Below are 22,114 nucleotides of genomic sequence, written 5' to 3'. Positions count from 1 at the left end.
CTTGCTGGAGGATTCTCTGCTCCTTGAGGTCTTTAAACTACAATTTGAGGACTTCAATAGCACAGATATAGGTGTGAGGTTTTTTTGTAGGAGTGGTGGGTGAAATTCTGTGGCCTGCGTTGTGCAGGAGGTCAGACTAGATGATCATAATGGTCCCTTCTGACCTAAATATCTATGAATCTATGAATCTATGAATCTATGAGGTGCTTGGAAATGAATATGGAGTCAGATCAGCCAGGTATTTACACTGAGCGGGGCTAAGAACAGGGCATCTGCTCTGCATGCAAGCGGGCATGGGAGTTGCGGGCTGAATCCAGGCTGGGATTCAGGTCCCATGGTGCTGCTGTCTCACAAGCCATTCTGGTCTTCACTGGTGGAAACCTTGCAAGATCGTCTGTTCTCATGAGATTTCTCCTTAGGTTCAAATCTCCCAAGAATGGCTGTTCAGGCCCTGAGATCTCAGTGGGTAACAGGCTCCTCCTGGTTCTGATCCAAAACTAAAGGTATAATGGTGTGGAGGAGAAGCTCTGATCCAGACAGTCAGATCCTCCTGAAATTCAGGGAGCTTCAGCCATGAGGTTCTGTGTGGGGCCCAGCTTTTGGTTTAGATTCAACACATTTTTAAATCTAAAATGAGAGGCAGCCCCCAAGCCTGAAATCCCCAAGCTGGGTATTGGGTCCATGCAAAGTTGGGAGCCTCAGTGTAGCAAAAAAATTCACGAGGGAGAGTTGGGTTGGCATTAAGTATTGCCATGGGGAAAAGTCCTGGGAGTTCCCATTCCCAGCCCCCGGAGCATCCGGCCTTGGTCTGGTGGTTGCATCACCAACCCCGCCCTGCAATCCCACTGTCCTTCCTCGGAAGGACACAGCTCGTACCCCCGTGTGTGCCTGCTGCCGGACTCTGCCAGGACATCCCAGAAGCCCTCTGCCATTAACAGCCTGCCTGCCTGCACTAGCCCAGCTCCCACACCGTCACGCGCCCCCTCCTTGGGGCAACACCACATGGCAGATGGATCAGCCCATTGGGATGTGGAAGGGACACTCTGGCACTGGAACCAGGTGCCCCAATGTGCGCATATGGCTTGTGTGGACAGGCCTGACAGGGCCAAGTCCAGCTGGGGCCAGGGCCTACCTGCAAGACACTTTCGTGCTGCGTGCGTCCAGGTCACCCAACTGCTCTTTCCCCACGCCCTCCCCCCACTCACCACTCTGGCCGGCACATCGAGACCCTGGTCTCGTGGCTCCGGGGACGGGGTGGCGAGTGGAAATGCTGTGCCCACCGTCAGAGAGCTCAGCGGCCGCACATCTTCACGGCCTCTTGCAGAAGCAGGCTTGAGTTGTGGGGTGAGTAACAATGGGAAGGCAAACAGGCTCTGTGTCAGCACACAGGAAACCATGAGGGCTTCACAGTTAATCGCACCGCCTGCTTCCCACAGCCCAGCCAGCCACCAGACCTACTTTAGCAGCTGTGTACAGTGGGAGTGGTTCTGGTATTCTCCTTGGGGCCTGATCCTGAGGCCTCAGCAGGCACTCCCCGCTCTCAGGCTTAGGCCCTCAAGAAGTTCAGCTCTGTAGAGCAGCAGCTTGCCAGTGACACGAGTCCTGTAGGCAAACCAACCCCTGCGAGAGCCATACTCCGAGCTGGTGCGAGCAGATGCAATGCCGCTGGCTTCATGGAGTTAGAGCTGGTTTAACACAGCCGGGGGAGCAGCATCACTGACACCAGCTCTGAGTGTGGCCCCAGGCCTTGGAGTCCAGGTCACACCAGCCGGGGAAAGCAGCCCCTCTCTGGTCTCTGATACTTAGCGTGAGAGCTGATCCTTGCCAAGGTCAGAAGGGGGCTTAATAGGGAAGGGAGAACAAATGCATGTGGGACAGAAGAGCAGGGCTGCAGGCTCACCGCCCTTTGCCCTAGATATGCAGCAGGTTTTGAATCTCAGCCCGCCCCGGTGCTATTTCAGAATCCAGTGCTGGCCTTCTGCAAACCTGCTATGGCCTTTTTCCATTTCCCATGCACATTAAGTCACCACTGTATGAGCCCAGCCACATCCTGGGCTCAAGGTATGGCCCCAATGACTGGTTCAGATGCTGTCTGTGACTGGGGGGCCCAATAACCAGGATGGGTTTTTTGGAGAGGACTGGCCAGCCATTCCTCTGCCTGGAAAAGGCAGAGACAAGAGGCAGCCTCTGCTGGCTGGATTCTCCGCTCCTGCACACATCATATCTGGTACTGGAAACAAATTCCTTTCCTGGCCCGGCCTTTGCTAATTTCCCCTGGCTGTGGCAGCTTGCCCAGCCCCTGCTAGCATGAGGCATGAGACCAGACTGGGGCTTCAGCCCCTGGACATCCTCGCTGGCAGCGCAAGGCACCAGCCATTCACTAGGTCTGGGTTGTAGCAAAAGTCACACGACTGGGGCGGTGCTGACTTATGGGGCTGGGGCGCAGCCAGATGTCTCACAGGAGCTTCTGGGGCCTGCAAACCAGTGGCTGTGTCTCGCTCCACGCACAGTCCACAGACAGACCCACACTGAGCAGTACCCTGTTCCCAACTGCCCCCTTCAGAAGGGCTGAGTGCTTCCACGCAGCCACGCTGGCCAGCCTGCGCCTCCCATGGCACACAGCCAGGCTTCGGGCAGTACACTGAGGGGAAGTCTCGGCTGCTGTCCCCTCCTGCCCAAGCTGCCGGAGCGAGTGGCAGAGGACTGGGGACGTTCATCACATGGCACAGGGGATGTGGGATGTTCTCCCACCCAGAGGGATAGGAGGGAGGAGTGGCCCGGCTGGGAGAAGAGCCATCTTAGAACCTGCTTCAGCCTGACTATCGCCTGACCGCCCTGTTCACGAGGAGGCTTGGAACATGGCCCACCCACGTGAGTAGGAGCCAGGTGTTAAACATGGCACATAAGGACTCAGCCACATCACCAGCTCAGTAACAATCTGTAGTGCTGCTGACCCTTTAGCAGGCCCCCCAATGCCGTCCCCAAGGGGCTGACGCTTTCCTGCATGCAAGCAGGCAGGCATGTAGTCACATCCTCTCTTTCTGGGCTGGCTCCAGTTCCATCTATCAGGGCAATCAGTTTCCTGTACCCCCCTGCACCAGGCATGCTCCTTGCAAAAGGGACCACAAAACGAAAAAGCCACAGCTCCCCTCCACCTGGCCCGCCAACCCCCCGAGCTCGCTCACTGTGGTCTCCAGTGCATCCGACGGGCTGCAAGAGAAACAAGACGAGAGAGAGTGTGCGGCGGTGCAAGGTTTTGCAGAAAAGAGCAAACTGTGCAACAGCACAAGGGGTTAGCAAAACTTCCTGTGATGTGGGACATGAACCTGCTGTTGCCTCTTACCAACTACGGGCCTGGCCCTGAAAGGGCACCAGCAACTGTGTCTAAGAAAGGTGCTTGCACGGTTTCCATCATCACCGTGCAGAGGGGTTTCTCTTAGGCCACGGCTACACTACAAAATTAAGTGTGTCTACACTTAACTCCTTGTGTCGGTGGTACGCGTCCTCCCTTGCATCAGTTGTACTGTCAGTGCAGGGCATTGTGAGATGGCTCCTGAAAAACAGTCGACGTAAGGGACAGATGAGAAGACAGAAAATGTCACATTGACTCTAAATAAATCCATGGTACGTCCACATCTTGAATACTGCATGCAGATGTGGTCGCCCCATCTCAAAAAAAGATATATTGGAATTGGAAAAGGTTCCGAAAAGGGCAACAAAAATTATTAGGGGTATGGACCGGCTGCCACATGAAGAGTGATTAATAAAAGACTGGGACTTTTCATCTTGGAAAAGTAGACGACTACGGGGGGATATGATTGAGGTCTATAAAATCATGCCTGGTGTGGAGAAAGTAAATAAGGAAGTGTTATTTACTCCTTCTCATAACACAAGAACTAGGGGTCACCAAATGAAAATAGACAGCAGGTTTAAAACAAACAAAAGGAAGTATTTTTTCCACACAACACACAGTCAACCTGTGAAACTCCTTGCCAGAGGATGTTGTGAAGGCCAAGACTATAACAGGGTTCAAAAAAGAACTAGATATATTCTTGGAGGATAGGTCCATCAATGGCTATTTAGCCAGGCTGGGCAGGGATGGTGTCCCTAGCCTCTGTTTGCCAGAAGCTGGGAATGGGTCACAGGGGATGGATCACTTGATTCCCTGTTCTGTTCATTCCCTCTGGGGCACCTGGCATTGGCCACTGTTAGAAGACAGGATACTGGGCTAGATGGACCTTTGGTTTGACCCAGTCCAGCCGCTCTTAAGTTCTTAAGCAACACAAAGTCACTGTGCTGATTCATAGCTGTGGAGGATGTCGCCCTGTGTTTGTGAACTGGGTGCCAGCACTAGAGTTTACCTAGTTATGGCACAGACTAGGGATGGGGTAAGATTTGCTTCAGTGCCACCCACATGGCAAGAATTAGCCATATTTGAACCCACCCAGGCTCTCCATTGGGCAGCACTTCCCGTGCAGAAAGGAGCTCTGTGCCTGTTTATAGAACACTTGGCTGTAGGGCACAAGTCACAGGCAGTTCTAAGGGTGGGAGTTTCAAGGCCATATGCGTGTTGTCACACCACCGTTGAAAATGATGCATTTTCTGCCTTTGAGGTTTCACCCACTTCCCTCTTTGCAAAAAAGTCACCTCTTGGGAGGGGGACTCTCCTGCCTTAGCCGTTCTCTTGTTAAAGGGAAAGAACAACCCAATGAGCTTTAGAAACACAGATGCGGACAATGTGTTGGGCTCTGAGACAACTGTGAATCCTCCTTGTCCTATTCTCTCCTCCTTCGGCCAGGGGAGGTAGTGCCAGACAGCATGGAGAGGCCAGAGTGTCAGCAGCAAGCTCTCCAGCATCCTCTCTGCCACTGATTCTCGGGGGGCCCATGGGAAGGTCACTTACACTATGTGCCTTGGATCTCCCTCTCTTTAAAAAGGGGATAATGGTATCGAAGCTCTAGGAAGCTTGGGAGTCTTAATGTCTGCCAAGGGCCTAGAGAATCTTGGAGTGCTGTAGAAGGACAAAGTATTTTATTTTGCATAGTCCTATGGAAAATAAGTCACACCTGGCCTAAGCCTGTTTATCTGTGGCTGGCCCTCCTCCCATATCCACGCATGCAGGCCAAGTGTCCAGGCACAGGGCCCTAGGCAACCCAACAGACAGCATAAACCCAAGGACCACACTGCCAAGGTGGATGTGGTGCTGAGCCCAGGAACTAGGAGAAGGCGAGAGTCCTATTTTCCAGGGCTCTTTCCGGAATCCCACCTTCCCCAGAGGATGTGGCAAAGCACAGTTGTTCCCCAGCTGCATCCACAATTCTCTTCCTGACCCCCTAACCTCTATGGGCAGGCTGCAAAATGAGCCGGGGGTTCCCACCCCCATGCAGATGGAAGGATGGGGGTTGCAAGAGAATGACTTAGGGCAACCTCCCATCGTTGCAGCTGCCATGCTGAAAGGAAGTCAGTGAAGGAAGGACAGGCAATGAAACAGCTACTGCTCACCTCAACGGACAAGAAGGCACAAAGACAGATTCACTACCTAGAAAAACAGCTCGCAGTCTGGATCGGGCAGAGCAGAAGCACACAACTTCAACAGCATCCCTGGAGGGGAAAGAACCAGCTCAGCCATGCCGTTGGGCCCTGTGTGTGCCTCCTAAATGCCCCGTCACCCTGCCCAATACTAAAGTACCTAGAAAAGGAAAACAAAGTCAGGCAACTACCCGGCTTCAGTCAGCCCATGGCAGGCCCTAGTGTCAGCCCCACACGTTGAAATTAGGGCCCAATCCTAGAAGGTGCTGATCTCCCTCATCTCCCCTTGATTACAGCGGGAGTGCACTCAGCAGCTCCAGGATCAGCCTCCTAACAAAGCAACACAATCTCCAGCCACATCACATTGGAAACAGAAGCCCTCAACCCTTCCTCAGCAGTCGAAGGCCACATGCCTGGGGAAGCCACTTGAGAAATGGGAGCCAAAGGAAGCCACAGCTCCCATAGACTGACCGATCTCTTCACAGGCTTGCGCACCCGAAGGTACAAGCCAATGTGCGCGACAAATCCTTGCCCAAACAAACAGAGTGCTGCCCTCGGACAGCACCTGCCACCTGAGAATCTCACTGTCCTTTGAAAATGTTAATGACCAAAGCCTCAACACCCAGAGAGGAATTATTCCAAGTTTTACAGATGGCAAAGCTGAGACAGAGGTTAAGTGATTTGCCCGAAGAGACAGCAAGTCAGTGCCAGAGCTGAGAAGATAACCTGAATTTTCTGACTCCCCGTTTGATGCTTTTACTAGATAATACTGCCTCTCTCTCAGAGGGGACAGGTCTTTTATGGGATACTCGCAGGACAAACCCTAATTTTAGTCAGTTCCCTTAGCTAGCACAGTCCTAGTGCAGCCTCAGAGTGTGGGTCCCGCAAAGCAAAGCTAACGCTCAAATGGACGGATACCTGGTGGTGCACACATACTATGCATCCTCTAATATTTTTCACCCCTTAGCAGCCTTCCAATGCTGCCAAGTGTAGCTGCGGTCCAGAAGCATGAACACGGTGTCAGGTGTGCACTACAGCGCACTGATAGATTATTCGTTTGCTGCACAGAGCTACCACAATATCTACTCCCATCTGTTTTCGGAAGACCCAGTGCCTTAGGACCATATAATACAGATACAGCCTTTAGTACAGGGATCGGCAACCTTTGGCACACAGCCCCTGGTGGGCCGGGCCGGTTTGTTTACCTGCAGCGTCCATAGGTTCGGCTGATTGCAGCTCCCACTGGCCGCGGTTCACCATCCCAGGCCTATGGGGGCTGCAGGAAGTGGTGCAGGCCAAGGGACGTGCTGGCTATCGCATCCCACAGCCCCCATTAGCCTGGAGCGGCGAACCTGCGGCCGGTGGGAGCGGCGAACCTGCGGCCGGTGGGAGCGGCGAACCTGCGGCCGGTGGGAGCGGCGAACCTGCGGCCGGTGGGAGCGGCGAACCTGCGGCCGGTGGGAGCGGCGAACCTGCGGCCGGTGGGAGCGGCGAACCTGCGGACGCTGCAGGTAAACAAACAGGCCCGCCAGGGGCTTACCCTGACAGGCCGCATGCCAAGGGTTGCCGATCCCTCCTTTAGTATCAACGTACCAAGTGTGAGGAGGTAAACATTACTGTCTATGTAGCACCAGCGAGCCGAGTCCCCAGCCTCACGTTATAGGCAGCTTTCTTCCTGAAAGTTTTCAGCCAGGTTTTAACATTTCCTCAAGGCCCATCAAGTGTCCAGATGGCCTTGTACAATAATTCCATAAAATACAAATCACAACAGTCAGAACACTCAACTAGCAAAAAATGATCCCAGAACCCACAATGAGATAATGCTCTCATCTGGCCTCAAACTCTATGAATTTAAGAAAAAACAGAAGAACAAGGCAGGAATGAGGAGTGGGAGGGGAATCCTACATCTGTTGACAAAAGTATGATTACTTTTAAGAAAAAACACTTTTGGGAGGCTGGAGTCAGCATTATGGACTATGAATCGGGGTCATCTGAAATTTTAAAATTTAACGGCTGACTCTGCTTACCCTTACTTACATGAGGAGTCTCTCCTTCTGCGAGTAGCCTCATGGAAGTCAGTGGGCCTCATTGCATGCATAAGGGCATGTCACACAATTAAGGGTTTGCAGGATCAAGTCCTTAAATGGACTTTGAAATGTGCAATTAAGCTCCCTGGCAATAAAGCTATTGACCCAAGCCCCTGCAGCTGTTCTCTAAGGTAAAGACATACAGCAGTGCTGCACAGAGGACAAGCTTTACAGGCCATAGCAGCTTTGATCAGGCAATTACCATTATTAGCATGTGTTCAGAATACAGAAACACCTAGGCACTAGGAGAATTAGTAGGGAAAGCATGCAAAGATAGGTGCTAATCAAGCATGAAAATAGTTCATTGCTGTTGATTCCCCCCCCCCCCACTTTTTTTTTTTGGCTGTTACAAGTAGGGCTTACATCCAAGCTAGGCTGCAAGAGTACCCGAAATGAAATTCACTGGGAGATGAAATTCGACAGGTTGTGTAAAAAAGGAGGTCAGACCAGATGATCCAATGGTCCCTTGTGGTGAAAAAAAAAAAAAATCAATGAACATGAATCCACATTTAAGAAATAGCAGCTTGAAAGAGAGATGCCCTCAAAATCCCCCAAAACATTGGCTCAATTTTTTGCTGTTATTTGAGGAGAAGGAAAGAGGAAGCTTACAAGCTGGGCACCACCAGAGATCACCAGCTGGACTGTGGCTGACACGGCTCTCAGGGACTTGGGGCGAGGAGGAGGGGGGTTATTGAAAAAAAGACGGTTTCTCCTTATCAAGATTTCTACAACAGCAAAAGAAGCCAGAGCGGTTCACTTCAGCGAGAACTACAGTCAGCCCAGGACAGTATCATGGGAGGCTGCTAATGATAAAGCACTAACAAATCCGAGAAGAACTTTTCAAACCTGAACTGAGCACAGAAGCACAGCAATTCAGCAACAGAACCCATGAGGAGATGGGCAGGCTCTGAGCGACAGCTTTGGCTAATGGCTGGGGGTGGTGTGGTTTGGGTTTTTGAAGAGCCGTGCTGGATTTATGAAGGTTAGTCTCAGAATGGCCAGGGCTATGGGCACAAAAGCACAAACACTTCCGATTGCAGTGCTTACTGCTCCATGTAGGGTGGGGTTTTAAAAGGCATTCAGCACTGGCCTAACTCTTCTCCCCTGGAAGTCCATGGCAAAACTCTGAATGATTGCCATACGGAGCTGGGCCAATGCCAAGTACACATTAGGTGCCCGACAGCTTCGGCCCTGTTTTTGATCACAGCATAGGTGCTGCTGTTTACACTAAAAATAAGTGGAAAAAATAAATAGAAGTTTTGGTAAAGACACCTGTGGCTTTAAATGTTAGGTTGCCCTCCTATACCTTGAACACCATGGAAAACTGGCTGAAACCTTGAGATTCAGAAATTTGATTATTTTGTGCCTCCCTTCTGCTGACTGAGACAATAAAACTGTTTCTGCTGAACTGTATGTATTTTTAAAACATGAGGCAGGCACTGCTAGAGAGGTTTCTGATGCAAATATTGGGCTGGAAACAGCAAGGTAGCAGTTCTGGTGAGAATTCTCATTGCTACGTTTATAGAAAGCCAGATTACAAAAGACCGAGTCGTGCTGTACGCCAGGAAGGTGCTTTTAGAGAGATGTGTTTGGTAGTTACTAGAATCATTCACCTGCTTCTGAAACCTCCATTTACAGAGTTTGAAATCCCGGATATATGCTGTTATTTCTGTGATCAGTCTCTCCACCCCTCACAACCTCGACTCCAGTGGTGTGGTCAGTGATGCTGGGGATTTCTACAAGAAGGTGGCTCAACCCAAACAATCAGGGGCCTGACTTTGCTTCTCTCCCACCCCTCCACCCCAGGTGCTGAGCCTCCAGTTTCAACTGATTCCAAACTCAGCATTTCTGAAAACCAGGCACTAGGAAATGAAACAGCCCCCACTGTTCTTAACAGGGTGTCAGTTGCAGGGCTGTGAAGTTCCACTCATGAGATGCCAGACACATTATCAAGCTCAGCGGACCTTTCTGTGCATTTAAGCCTAGATGCTCCAATGGGTATAAATCTTAATGTGCACAAAGCTGACAGCCCTCATTGGCCAGTGACTGACACATGGACATTTGTTAAGTAACCTGACCAATACAGAGATAATTGGGGAGCAAGAATCTTGCCATTCCAGCAGTGCCAGCCTAACATTCATGTACAATACTTAGAGGGTTATGAACAAAACTGGTTCAGATACAGGAGATGCAGCAATGTTTTTCAGTAGTTGATAAGGGGATACCTGAGTTTGCTTGGTAAGAAACAAGAAACACTTACTTTACAGAGACTCAGAAGAAGCCAGATAGCATGAAGAGCAGAAATCCATCCATATCCTCTTCCTTCCATATCCTTCCTTACCTTCTATGCCTGCTCCCCTTGCACTGCAGAATACAACTGTTCTGAACTACACATTCTGGAGTGTTTCAAACATCTTGATTGTGCCTCTTTCTCAGGCTGCTCCTTTGTTCAACCCTGATTTTCAGCCAGAGATAGAGATGCCTTTGAGCTGAGACACCAGGCAGTCTAATACCACAGCTCATTTCCTGGCCTGCAAAAGTCATCATATCACCCAACTGACTTACTTTCTCTCTACTCTGCTTTTGCAGAAAACATGCAGGTGGATGGGATCAGCAGGACTATGTGCAACAGCACCCACGCCTGGCCATTCATCAGTACTTGACCTTATTTCTATCACCATTTATTCCTGGGAAAATTCTGTGCCACAAATTAAAAATTCTGCGCACAATATTTTAAAATTCTGCAAATTTTGTCAAAAACAACACTACATAATCACACCAGTTTCAATTATTTTGGTAATTTTATTTCAAAATACCTGTCAGTAAGTATGTCTGTAACAATACAGACACAAAAAAATTCCCCCAGGAGTAGAGTTAAAGAAACCCCTATGACAACCCGCTTCCTGTTTCTCTGGCACACCCCCCTCCAAGCCCAGCCAGGTACCCAGACACCCACAACCCCTCTCCCCCAGAGCCCAGCTGCGGGCCCCCACTAGCCAATATACCTGAATCCCATACCCCGCCCCAAGAGCCCAGCTGTGAGGTCCCCCCTTGCCCAGATATCCGCTCCCCTTCCCCCTCCCATAGCCCAGCCATGGGACCTCACCCACCTTGACACCCACCCACTACCCCTCAAAGTCCAGCTGTGGGCACCCTTCAGCCCAAACATCCATCCCCTGCCCCCCAAAGTCCAGCTGTGACCCCCCCCAGCCCAGACACCTGCCCCCCTCCCCTCAGAGCCCATGGATCCAGAGGGAGAAACAGCCTGATGCTGGGTCCAAGGCTTATGTGGAGTTTCCTGCATGCTGCAGTCTCCTTCCCCTAATGTGTGCTGGGAACTGCAGCTGCTAGGAACTCTCTATTCTTCCCCTCCTATTCCCCACCCCACAGCAATGTCTTATGTGTGAGCTGGGCTCTACCAGGTCCAGCAGCCCCTAGGGGCAGCCAGCAGCCCATTTCTGTGGGGGAAAGGAAACTGCATGCACATTAATTTCTGCAAAATTCTGCATTGCGTAGTGGCGCAGAGTTCCCCCAGAAGCATATAACACCTGTAGGGGTTTCTTGATTTGTTCTGTAGATTAATATAGTGAAAAAGAATAAGTTACCTTTTGGTATAGTATTGTTCATTGTGAAGGATCACAAAATGCTTTACAAAGAGAGATCGCTTTATCCACCATTGACATGCAACCGTCTCAAGGTGAAAGTGTTTAGGACGGTATGTGAGGAGGCAACTGAAACCACTTAGAAAATTCAAGGGACTTAAAATGCAGTTATGCTTATTGGATAACGGAATTAACATACCCACTCTCACAAAATAAATAAATAAAAGATGACATGCCATGAATACTGGCAAAAGAAGTTCCCATGCAAGACTCCTCCACCCTGACATGCTTTTCCAGTACCGGATCTCTCAAATAGAGACAGATAGCTATGTGGAGCTGTGAATCTTACCACAAATTGTCACAAAGAGCACTCATATGAGACCACTAACTGTAACTTGGGAGCTAAGTGCATTAACCTTCTTCACCACCTGTCTCCCATTTCCCAACCCAAAACTGCTTTGAATTAACCCAATGCAGAGAGAAGACCCATAGTTAGTCACAGAATGATAATGCTTGTGGTGTTGGTGCTGATTAGTTGCAGGCTTGGAAGGAGACTGATGTGTTCAAGACAAAATCCACATCACCTTCATTTACACTGTAAACAGAAGAGATGAAACTTCAGCTCCTGTTTAAGGTCTTATGATAGTGCCCATTGCTGTAGGATCAAGTATTTCTCAGAAAAGGACAATCACGAAAGATCTAATTTTCTTCCTGCATCCCTGAAGTAGGCAAGAAGTTAGCGTTTTTTTTTAAATATATTTTCTCTCTCTCATTCTTGCCATCACTTCCTTTTCTGTCTCCTTTGCTGTTCTTAAGTCATGGGGAGGAGCGGAGGAGAGAAAACTTCCACACCTCAGTCTGAGGCTGTGAAAGCTGTGGTCATTTGAATTCAATTGCCCTGCCCCTGAAGTCAAGGAAGCACTGTCTGCAGCTCTCGTGACTGTTACCCTTGAGGTTGACAGCTCTGTAATCCTTCAAAGGCATCTGAGAGGTGGAGATAAAAAAGCAAAACAAGTCTCTTCTAAGATAACAGGGGTCGGATATCTTTTACTTAAAAAAAAAGTGTTTTCTCAAGACACCTGCAAAAATTACAGAATCAGAAAATAAAGGTACACTAGAAAACACTCGAATGTATAGGCCTCTGCCTAACACAGAACGCCTGATAGAATCAACACCTCCTCTACAGCAAGAGCTGGCCACCACCGACAGAACCTGTCTGGGAGATTTTTCAACTGCCTGAGATTGTCTGTACCCACTGCAGGGCAGGAGAGTCTGCTCTTTCACAGGGATAGGTATGTGTGGTGGGTACACCTGGATCTTGTGTCATTTTGTATGGTTCTGTGGTGTTTCATAACAAGAAGAACCTACTTGTTCACATAGAGATCTAGAGCAGAAAAACTCAAAGCAGCCAGAGCGAAAGCAAAAGGCTGCCTGTAGATTTGTTCCTGGCCGGCAGGTATGTAGCTGACCTCTTATGTACTTAGCTACTTATGTGGTTGCCACACTCCCCTACCTCTGGCACTCAGTGCTGTGATATGGAATGGGGCAGCATTCCATATTGTCACCATTAGCATGCAGGCTGACTTCACAGGGAGGGACTTTTGTACTAGTTTGGGACCCAGTAATACTTTTGCAGTCAGCCGGCAATAGTGCAAGGCCTGGGGATCTCAGAACTTAACACGGTCCTGCCTCTTCTCTTTCTGTTCAGTGTGCTCGTGCTCTGAAGAGCTACTTTATATATCACAGCAACATCAGAACTAATAGGGACAAACCCAGTATTGACTCCTGTGTCCCTGAGTGACACCCAGAGCCAAGGATAGAGGGAAGCTGATAGCTGAAGTGACCCGCCCTGGTTTTCACCAAAACCAGACTGTCTTTTCTGCAGTGTTGAAATGTGTTTGGGACTCAGTTCCCAGCCTAGTAGATAAACACACAGAGGCACAACCCACTGAGTCTCCAAGGCAGAGTGACAGGCCATGGGGCTCCCATGGTTCTTCCCACCAGCTGATCTGTGAACCACCATGGTATCACCTGGGTGGCTATAGACTCTCTGGATGGAGAGAACTGCCATGGTGATAACTGGGAAAAGGGAACAAAAGCAGGGTGTAGTGGCCTTATTTCTTTATAGCAGGTCAATGTAATCAGTTTGGGCCTTCTGAACACCTTCAGGACTGAGCAAGTACTCACTCCCCCCTCTCCCCATCCAGGAAAGCTCAGCTCAGACAGCATCTGTTTTTTTGGGAGAACTGCTGCTTTTCACTCCAGTTTCACAGCTGGGTTGCCCAAGACCAGAGGAGATGGCCCAGCTCATCCCGGTTTCAACGCACTGAGTGCTGGCTCAGACATAATGACAACCAGTACATCACATCAACAACTTTCCTTGAAGACTAAAACTCAGTCATTTTCTTGTGTGTCTCTGCTTTTTTCTGCTCCTGCTGCAGGCTGGCTTCCTGGGCCCGCAACTGCCCCAGCTGTCTGTGAGCACCAGCTAGTTTCTCCTGCAGCTGGGCTGTGGCAATACTGTGCCTGAAAGCAGAAGACAGGCACATTAAGGATATCTCGCATGTTAAGAACAAAGGTTCCTCATTAACATCTCCATTTTACTGCTAGGAATCCCAGTCTCAGCAGTGGGGTGGATGTAAATGACCTGCTGGGAGCCATGAAGTGTCAGATATCAAGCAAAACATGAGCCAGAGAACTGTGATTGTTCTTGCCAGAGTACTACTCATAGAAATACTACAAGGATGGCCCCGATCAGTAAAAAAACAAAGAAAATTCTGCAGGACTCTGGAGGGTTCTCCTCCTTCCCCAATTTGGATTCTGGCCCAGGGGTCCTTGCCTTCTTAAGGCAGCAATCAGACACACAATCTGGTCCAAGTCATGGTTTGGAAGCTTTTGCATACCACTTTATTCTAGGCCTCCTCCCATGCCAGTGGGTAGAGTAGGAACAGTGACAAACACCTTAGTATAAGTTCAGCTCTTCTCCTATAGAGAGCCACCTCAAGAGGTCATCTAGTCCCCTGCACTCACGGCAGGATTAGGTATTTTCTATCTAGACCATCCCTGAGTACCCATTCTGAGTCCTCTTCAAAACTCTTACTTTTTAATGTAACATAATCCAACTCTTCACCTTCGGCTCCCATGACCTGCATGATCCACCCAAAGCCTAAGTAACAGGCAACCCAAAATCATTCTGGAACCCCAACTGGGGGTTTCCCCATACCGTCCAACATTGCGTGCCAGGGCCTCCTGGATTCCCTTGATGGTCTTCTGCGTTTGGTCAATCTTCTCCATTGTCTGGAAGAGGCGGACACTGAGGGCCTTCTTGGTGCTCTTACTGGCATGGTAGATCTCCTTGTTGTTTCTCTCCACTGGTGTCATCCCTCCATCCTGCTCCCCAGAGCCCTTCCCCTGAAGCTTCTCATTCAGAAAGTCAAAGACATTGCGGGAGGTCTTGCGGCTCCCTGCAGAGGGACGGCCAACATGGTTTGCCTTCACTCGCCGTTTCCTTGACTTAGCTGGATCCAGCCTCTTCTTCTGAAGGATCTCGGCACATTGGTCAAGGGACTTCCCTTTAGGCAGCACTATGGCTTGCACTGGCTCCACTCGGCCCTCAGCATTCTTCCCCAAACCTGAGGGAGGAAGAAGGGCACAAGATAGAAGCCAAATGCTAACAGTGGAGTCTCTTCATCTACCAATGATACCTCCCCATCCACCTCTGCACAGCCACCAGGCTCAGAACAACAGAAAACAGTCTGTTGGGGCTCAGTGCCGCTACCCTGGACGTCAACAGGAGCAGCGTTGGACTACATACGTGATGGTAACAAGAGATAAGATGCACCTTCCCCCATACACACACGATTCACACTGTTACGCACACATGAGCCTCAATGATACAGAACAGGGTCATGCAGCTGAGGTGTTGCAGCGAAGCCACGCTTGGATCTGCACTGTCACCTCCTTGAGCAGAGAAGACACTCCCCTTCAAAAGCAGGTTCAGTCTCTCCACAAGAACAGGAGGCAAGCATGGGCAGCAGGCTGGCTTCCCAAGCCCACTGGGCTTAGCAGAACTTCAGTACAAGTTGTCTGGAATCAGAAGCTGGCTTTGAAGTCTGTGTTTGGGGCTAGAAGTCCCTGAGCCAGATCCCCCATTACCTAATGCCCTACAGGACAGCTGAATAGCTAAAGCTCTGCTCTAACAGCTTTAATCATTTGGCCATTGCTTTAAAATCCCCCGCACCGACGTATCACTGAACATGAACGTCAACAAGCACACACCTGCATCCCCCCAAACATCGATATTAAAACTTTATCCCTTAACTGTACTGGGTCATATTTCAGCACCACCACACGTGTAAGCCTGCATTTAGAATTGAATGCATACCCCATTTTGGGCCTGATCCAAGCAATGCTGATTAGACTTACTGTCAATGGACAGAGGATTTAGTGTCACCCCATTCCCCCACTCTGCAGGAACAAGCCCCTGGTCCCTTTGTGAGGCTGGGATTAAGCAGCAGGCAACACATGCAGGCTTCCTGTCCTGCGGGTATTTTATTCTTCTGCCCTTACCTTTTCCAAACTCATATCCCATTTGAGCGAGTAGTTTGGAGCCGATGCCACGAGTATGTGCCTCCCAGCCACCAAAGGAGGAGCTGCAAGCTGGAGCCCCTTCCCCGTTCTCCAAGGGCTCCGAATCGATCACTGTAGCACAAAAAGGAGATTGATCAGTAAGGCTGAGGAAGCAAAGCACCAAGTGAAAACCTCAACAGGTATGAAGCTGTGAGCAATGTTGCAAAAAACAGCAACCTCTCCCTCCACACAAGCACTCAGCAACTTCGCAGCCTCTTCTTCAGACCTCCGGAGTACAATCAGTTCTGCCCCGCCCTGTTCCTACTGAGCAGCCACTCCCTAATGCATCAGCCCAGGTGAGGAGCATGAGGAGTAAGCAGGGTTTTAAATGCTGGGGTTCACGCAGAGATCCCTATTTACTACACACAGAAACCCCTAAGTCAAGCAGAATCATCCAGCAGTGTTAGTGGATCCTTTCCAGGCTCCTGGGGTCTGGCTAGATTTCACAGTTTCATCAGGACAGAAATCAGCATGCCGAAGAACATCATTCTGTGCCTCTATCGTACTTTTAACAGGTTCAATGGCACGGAGGAGCCTTTTCTCTATTTACCTAAAATTAAGGATGCCAGGACACTCCCTGTTTGTTTCTACGATGTGGTTAGGGCACTAACCTAGGACTAGGGAGAGCCAGATCCCTGCTCTGCCAGACTCCCAGTGTGACCTTCAGCAAATCACCTAGGGAACTGAGGCACGCAGAAGCACCTGTACAGTGGCGATATCAGCACTGCTCTGCCTCACAGGAGAAGTGCATTAAAGATTTCAAGGCGCTCAGGTATTACAGTGATGGGTGCCATGTAAATATGTAAGACAGATGTCCTGGTGTCCTAGCAACGTCCTTTGGAAATCTGAAGTGTCCTTGTTTTTCATTTCATTTTCAAAACTTTTTTTAGTAAGTAATTAATTAGCTCGCCCAGAGTCACACAGCAAAACTGCACCACCACCACAGGGGTTCCTACTCCCAAACTCCATTTCACTCCGGTATGCTCTCTAGTCCCATTGGGGGTGAACTATGTTTCTTTTTCATTTAAGCTATTTATCTGCATCAGCTTAGTGAAAACCATTAGCATGAAACATCACAGAGATTTTAACTGGAGACAGTGATATGCATGATACTTAATGTCCTCTCATCTCCTCCTGCAGCAGAACAAGAGGTAAAAAACATTGTCAAAGTTCTGACAAGTCGGGCAATGGTCGAAGAGGTCCTGAATTAAATAGCAGACCTTGATCACGGACAATTGCAGTTCACTCTCTGCCTTGTCTACCTTTAGCATAGCCAGAGTCATCTACATTGTCTTCCTCAGACTCGGGAGAGGAAGAGTCTTCCTCGCTTCTCAGTGGTGGCATGATGCCATCTCCCTCCACGACAGCCTCCTTCAGCAGCAATGACTCAAACTTCACCGTGTAGTAACCACTGTCAACATCTGTGGGAGGAAAAGCAATGGACCACATGAGCAAATCTCCACGAAATTACTCCTGGGGGAATTCTGAGCATCTGCGGACATGCAGAATTAATCTGTCTCATATAATTTTGTATTTTCCCGCATAAAAAACATTTTGCCTCAGAAGTGCTGCAGTTCTGCCTTTTGCCCACTAGAGGCTGCTGTGGCGCCATAACAGCCAGCTGCCATCATGCCGGCTGTTCTAGCACCACAGCGACCCCTGGTGGGCAATAGGCAGAACTGTGGCACTATTTAGGCAAAATGTATTTTATGCGGGAAAATACAAAACTCTATGTCCAGCGTTGCAGAATTCCCCCAGGAATAGAGTTCATCACAGCACCCTGCCCACGGAGCCAGGTTAGGACAGAGTGGGGCACACAAGGCTGCTGGGGGTTCAGAATGGCTAGTGGGGGGGACAGATTGGAGCATGGGCTCAGGAGCTAGTGGGGTGACAGCGTTGAGACAGACTGCAGAGACCCATGAGGAGGAGAGGTGTGGGAATAGGGGCAAAAGTGCCTGACTGACAGAGAGGCTTGGGGTCAGACAGGGTCTGCATGGGGGAGGCTTCCCAACATCTTAACAATCCCCCCCAACCCCAAAGAAAAACCTCCCCCACCCACACCCAAACCCAACAGGCTCATTCCTAGGCTCCTTCCCTCTCCCTCAGCTCTTCCGTTACCCCTGACCCCCCCCAAAGCCTTTGCACTGCTTCTGAAAAGTGCAGGAAATACAGTTCTGTATTGTAATTTAAATGAATTACACAAAGTTCTGTATTAATATGCCTAGTAAGGAATCTATTTGTCAAAAAAAATTACCAGAATTTTTTTTTGGTCTGTATTGTTACAGACATACTTGCTGACAGATATTTTGAAATAAATTACCAAAATAATTGTAACTGGCATGATTATGTTACGCTATTTTGACAATATGTAGAATTTTCAAATATGTGCAGAATTTTTAATTTTTGGTGCAGAAGTCTCCCAGGAGTACAAAATGTAACTAGAGGACCATGTTCATCCCATCTTAGCTAATCACACTGACTTCAGTGGAATGACACCTATGATGAGTTTAGTCCAGGAACATGGATTTAAAAGTCTCCTCTTGGCTTTTTCTGCTTCATCTATTTTGGGTTTTCTGTTAGAAGGTGGATCTATCATCACCCACTGCTACCATCAGATACTGCCACATGGTACAAACATAGAGCTAGTGTCATAATAAACAGTACTAGGGTTATCACTTATCTTCAGTTTCTAATGGTACCAGTGTGTTTTACAGCATCTGAGCACATTACTCAGAGTTTGTTCTTACAGGGGAAGGACGACACATTTGGAGAAATATGAGAAATGCTACTTCACAGAGCTTTGAGATGAAGTGTGAGGAACAAATCCAACCTCCCCACACACACAGTGAAGTACCAGTCTAACACTCCTCTCAGTGACTGGTGTGCAGGTGAAGTTCTCTGGCTTTGTTTAAACTGGAACTGGATTAAAACAGAGCCAGTGGTTCCAAGTATCGAATTTCAGTATTTGACAAGATATCAGGACAAAGCTGAACAGGGGGTAGGAAAATAAAGGACAATTTACTGAATGTCTAGTTGTTTGTATTGATTTTTTCATTCTCTCTTTCATTTTTATGTCCTCTGCTCTGCTACTATTCTCTTCTCCCAAACTTTCCCTGTAGATCCCTCCCACCACTTTTATGCCTTCTTATCCCTAAACCCTTCTCTGGTTCCCCCTTCTTAAAGATCATCTGCCTTTGAGGATCTCAAAGCACTTTACAAACATTAATGAATTAAGCATCACAACATCTGAGATCCCCCATAAGCCACCCCCAAAGTCTGTGGCAGAGAACTCAGTTGTCTCGGACTCCCAGTCCTGGGCTTTAGCCTACAAGACCATCCTTTGCTCTGTTTTGTCTTAGGAGTTTAGTTAGAATGAAGATTGACATACTTCTGTTCACCTTTCAACACCCACCCAGATAAAACAAGACTCACCAGTGATTTTTGCAGCATACCATATTCCATCATGGTGCTTTGCCAAGCAAGCTGAGCCCACTTCTAGAGAGCTGAGATTGGGCTCCTGAAATGGATGAAGCTCGTCCATAGATACCACTTGCCCATGGGAAAACCTGCAGGGGATATAGGGAGAAGCAATCAGATCTGCCCTTGTTCGAAGGGGATTCTAGAAAAAGTTTCCTTCCCTTATGGAATTATGGGCAAATTGTCTGCATCGTTCTCACCAATAACTGTGAAGATCTCACCACTAGAATAGTTTCAACTGCATAACTTATTCTTCACGGTGTCTTAAAAAGAGACTGTTTTATAGCATTATTGTGTTCTGTTAACCAAGTGTCACATTTGACCCCAGAAGCAGCTGCATTTCACGGGTCAGTGACAAATCCATTAAAAAAATGACAAGGCTCACATCTTTTAGGATAAGATACACTAGCTAAATGCAAAGTTCTTACTAAGATGTGGTATTTTCCCTACAGTAGATTTTATTTTTTTCCCTCTTTAGCCAATATTCATTTAGCTACCCAATATATTAGAACTAATCCTTGTACTTTTCCCTCTAAGGATTTTCCATTTTCTCCATGGGTTAGCTGAAGGAGTGTACGCGCACTGACAAAGCACAGTAAAATGACAACACTTTAAACAAATAGAAAGTTGTTCGGCAAAATTGCAGCTGATTTAAAAACCAAGTAAGGTGAGATATTTACAAGTGAGAAGTTGTTCCCACGGGCTGACATTGCCACTAATTGCCCTCTTACTACACAATGGAGATAAGCTTTTTTACCGACAATTCTCTTTAAATCTGCATTTGCCATCCAAGAAGAATGGACATGGCTTCAAGGACTTGTGAGTTGGGTAGAGATACAGCACTCTGACTCCTGCACTGCCATCTTCCAAACACTCTGTCCCCACAATCATGGCATTATGGTACTCCAGGGTACCCCATGGACTGTAGTACGGGGCTTTAACCTTCATCCCACTCACTTCCTCCTCCTCTTCCTCAGATGCTTCTTCCTCTTCACTGTACTTTGATTCATTTTCCCCATCTGCCTCTCCATCTTGCTTTGGAGAGGCCTCATCTTCAGTACTCAATGGCTTGAGTTCAGCAATAGCTTCCTTAAAAGCAGCATACTCCTCATCATTGCCAGACCTGCCTGAATTACTGTCCTGTTTTAGGTGACCTCCTGGAGAAATGAAGGGTGCATCTGTGTCTAAAGTGGCCAGTAGTTTACTCTTTTTCACTGACACCAGGCTGGATTCAGTGAGTTCTATCAATTGTTTCAAATCCTCCTGCAGTTGTATCAAGTCAGACTGCTGTGATGGATCCAGCCCCGCCCCTAAAGCCAGCTCCACTTGCTGCAATTGTGCTTTATAGGTTTGAATTGCTGTTTCCAGACTCTCCTCATCCATTGTTATCATGCAAAAAGCTGTTTTGTTGATTCCTTTCTGGGAATTCAGTACATACTCAAGTAATTTACTAGACAGTGATGTGAAACATTGAATCTTTGTCCCAACTAGTTGTCAATCTTCTTGGTGGTCCTGTGTTTTCTTCCCTTTGGTGCAACCAAATGAAGATCACTGCAGTGAACAAATATTATAAAGCTGTGTTAGAGAAAGGGTTCACAAGGAAGGTAGCCATCCTAAATTGAACAAGGCATCTTTAATGCAGACAGCTACCACCATGTGGCATTATACCCACCTAGCACGAGTCATGTACATTCAACCTGACACATCGCATTTGCAAAACAGAGAATTAAAGTGCAAACTGTTAAGCTTTTAACTTAGCTCAGCGAATTCAAGCATATGTTATCCTCTCTTCATAACTATTGCATTGCTTCTCTGTCCCTTTAAACCTGCAGCCCCATGACATAACACCATCACTGCCTACCTCCTCTTTAATCCTATCTTTCCACACACTTTGCCTCCCACTCAATGGCATGCAGCATCTCACCTGCTATGGAACTGGGGGCAAAACCATCTGTGCTGCTCTCAACCTGCACCTTTCCAACGCCTCCCACGCTCCGCAGGCCCCATCAGGAGCCCCACACTGCTTCCTATTCACTGGGGGCACAGAGTCTACCCTACCACCTAGGTGAGGCGCTTAAAATCCCTCTCCCTCATTGCCTCCCACTCACTGGGGTAGAAAACAGGGGGCACAACTGCCAGTACTCCCCAAGGGGACCCAGTACTCCCCAGCCATGGAGACCCCAGGGGAAGGGTTACTTCCACCCCTCCCATTGAGCCCCAGGGGAGGGGGCCACTCCCAAACCCCCAAGGGGGCCCAGCCCATCGACCCATCCCCAGCTATGGAAACCCCCACCCTGATGGAATCCCCGGGGGGGGGAAGGGTAACTCCCAACCCTCCCAAGGGGGCCCAGCCCCTCCCCAGCCATGGAAACCCCCACCCTGATGGAACCCCCGGGGGGGGGGGGAAGGGTAACTCCCAACCCTCCCAAGGGGGCCCAGCCCCTCCCCAACCATGGAAACCCCCACCCTGATGGAACCCCCGGAGGGGGAGGGGTTACGCCCAGCCCCTCCCCAGCCATAGAGCCCCACCCCCAAGACCCCACTCACCTCAGGCCTACGCCTCCCGCTCAGCCACCGCCACGACACCCTCCATTGCCAGGGTTTCCACCTCCCCGCACCGAGTCCGAACGATAGATACCGCCCGACTTCCGGCTAGATCTGACTTCCGCCTCGGCCGCCATCTTGGGCGGGAGGGGGACAAGTCCTCCAGCTCCGCCTCCTATAGGATTTCCGGCTGGCTGAGGCAGGGACGCCTCACGTCACCTGGGCGCGCGAAGCATTCTGGGAGCG

The 22,114-nt window shown here is 49.1% G+C and overlaps 2 protein-coding genes across 4 annotated transcripts in view; both read right to left on the bottom strand.

Moving 5' to 3' along the window:
- Positions 1-10,069, bottom strand: part of LIME1 (Lck interacting transmembrane adaptor 1) — a 28,040-nt gene extending 17,971 nt beyond the window's left edge. For 2 of the 3 annotated variants that reach the window (XR_013347753.1, XM_077831980.1), the window contains exon 1: positions 9,877-10,069. The gene's annotated coding sequence lies outside the window, so the exon portion shown is untranslated. Of the gene's footprint in view, positions 1-1,205; positions 1,328-9,876 lie in introns of those variants that run through there. The other variant, XM_077831981.1, reaches the window with a different exon arrangement.
- Positions 10,070-10,863: 794 nt separating this feature from the next.
- Positions 10,864-21,991, bottom strand: ZGPAT (zinc finger CCCH-type and G-patch domain containing). The gene is made up of 7 exons (XM_077831807.1): positions 21,872-21,991; positions 20,082-20,875; positions 19,280-19,413; positions 17,110-17,268; positions 15,788-15,919; positions 14,442-14,850; positions 10,864-13,744 (listed from the first exon to the last, which is right to left on the bottom strand). The coding sequence occupies exons 2-7, from the start codon at positions 20,714-20,716 to the stop codon at positions 13,606-13,608; spliced, it is 1,608 nt and encodes a 535-aa protein (XP_077687933.1). The 5' UTR covers positions 20,717-20,875; positions 21,872-21,991; the 3' UTR covers positions 10,864-13,605.
- Positions 21,992-22,114: the final 123 nt, after the last annotated feature.

The sequence above is a fragment of the Eretmochelys imbricata genome, chromosome 13 (assembly GCF_965152235.1).
Source record: "Eretmochelys imbricata isolate rEreImb1 chromosome 13, rEreImb1.hap1, whole genome shotgun sequence".
Classification (NCBI taxonomy): domain Eukaryota; kingdom Metazoa; phylum Chordata; order Testudines; family Cheloniidae; genus Eretmochelys; species Eretmochelys imbricata.
Note: the sequence above shows the minus strand (reverse complement) of the source record. Positions and strands in the feature narration are given on the sequence as shown.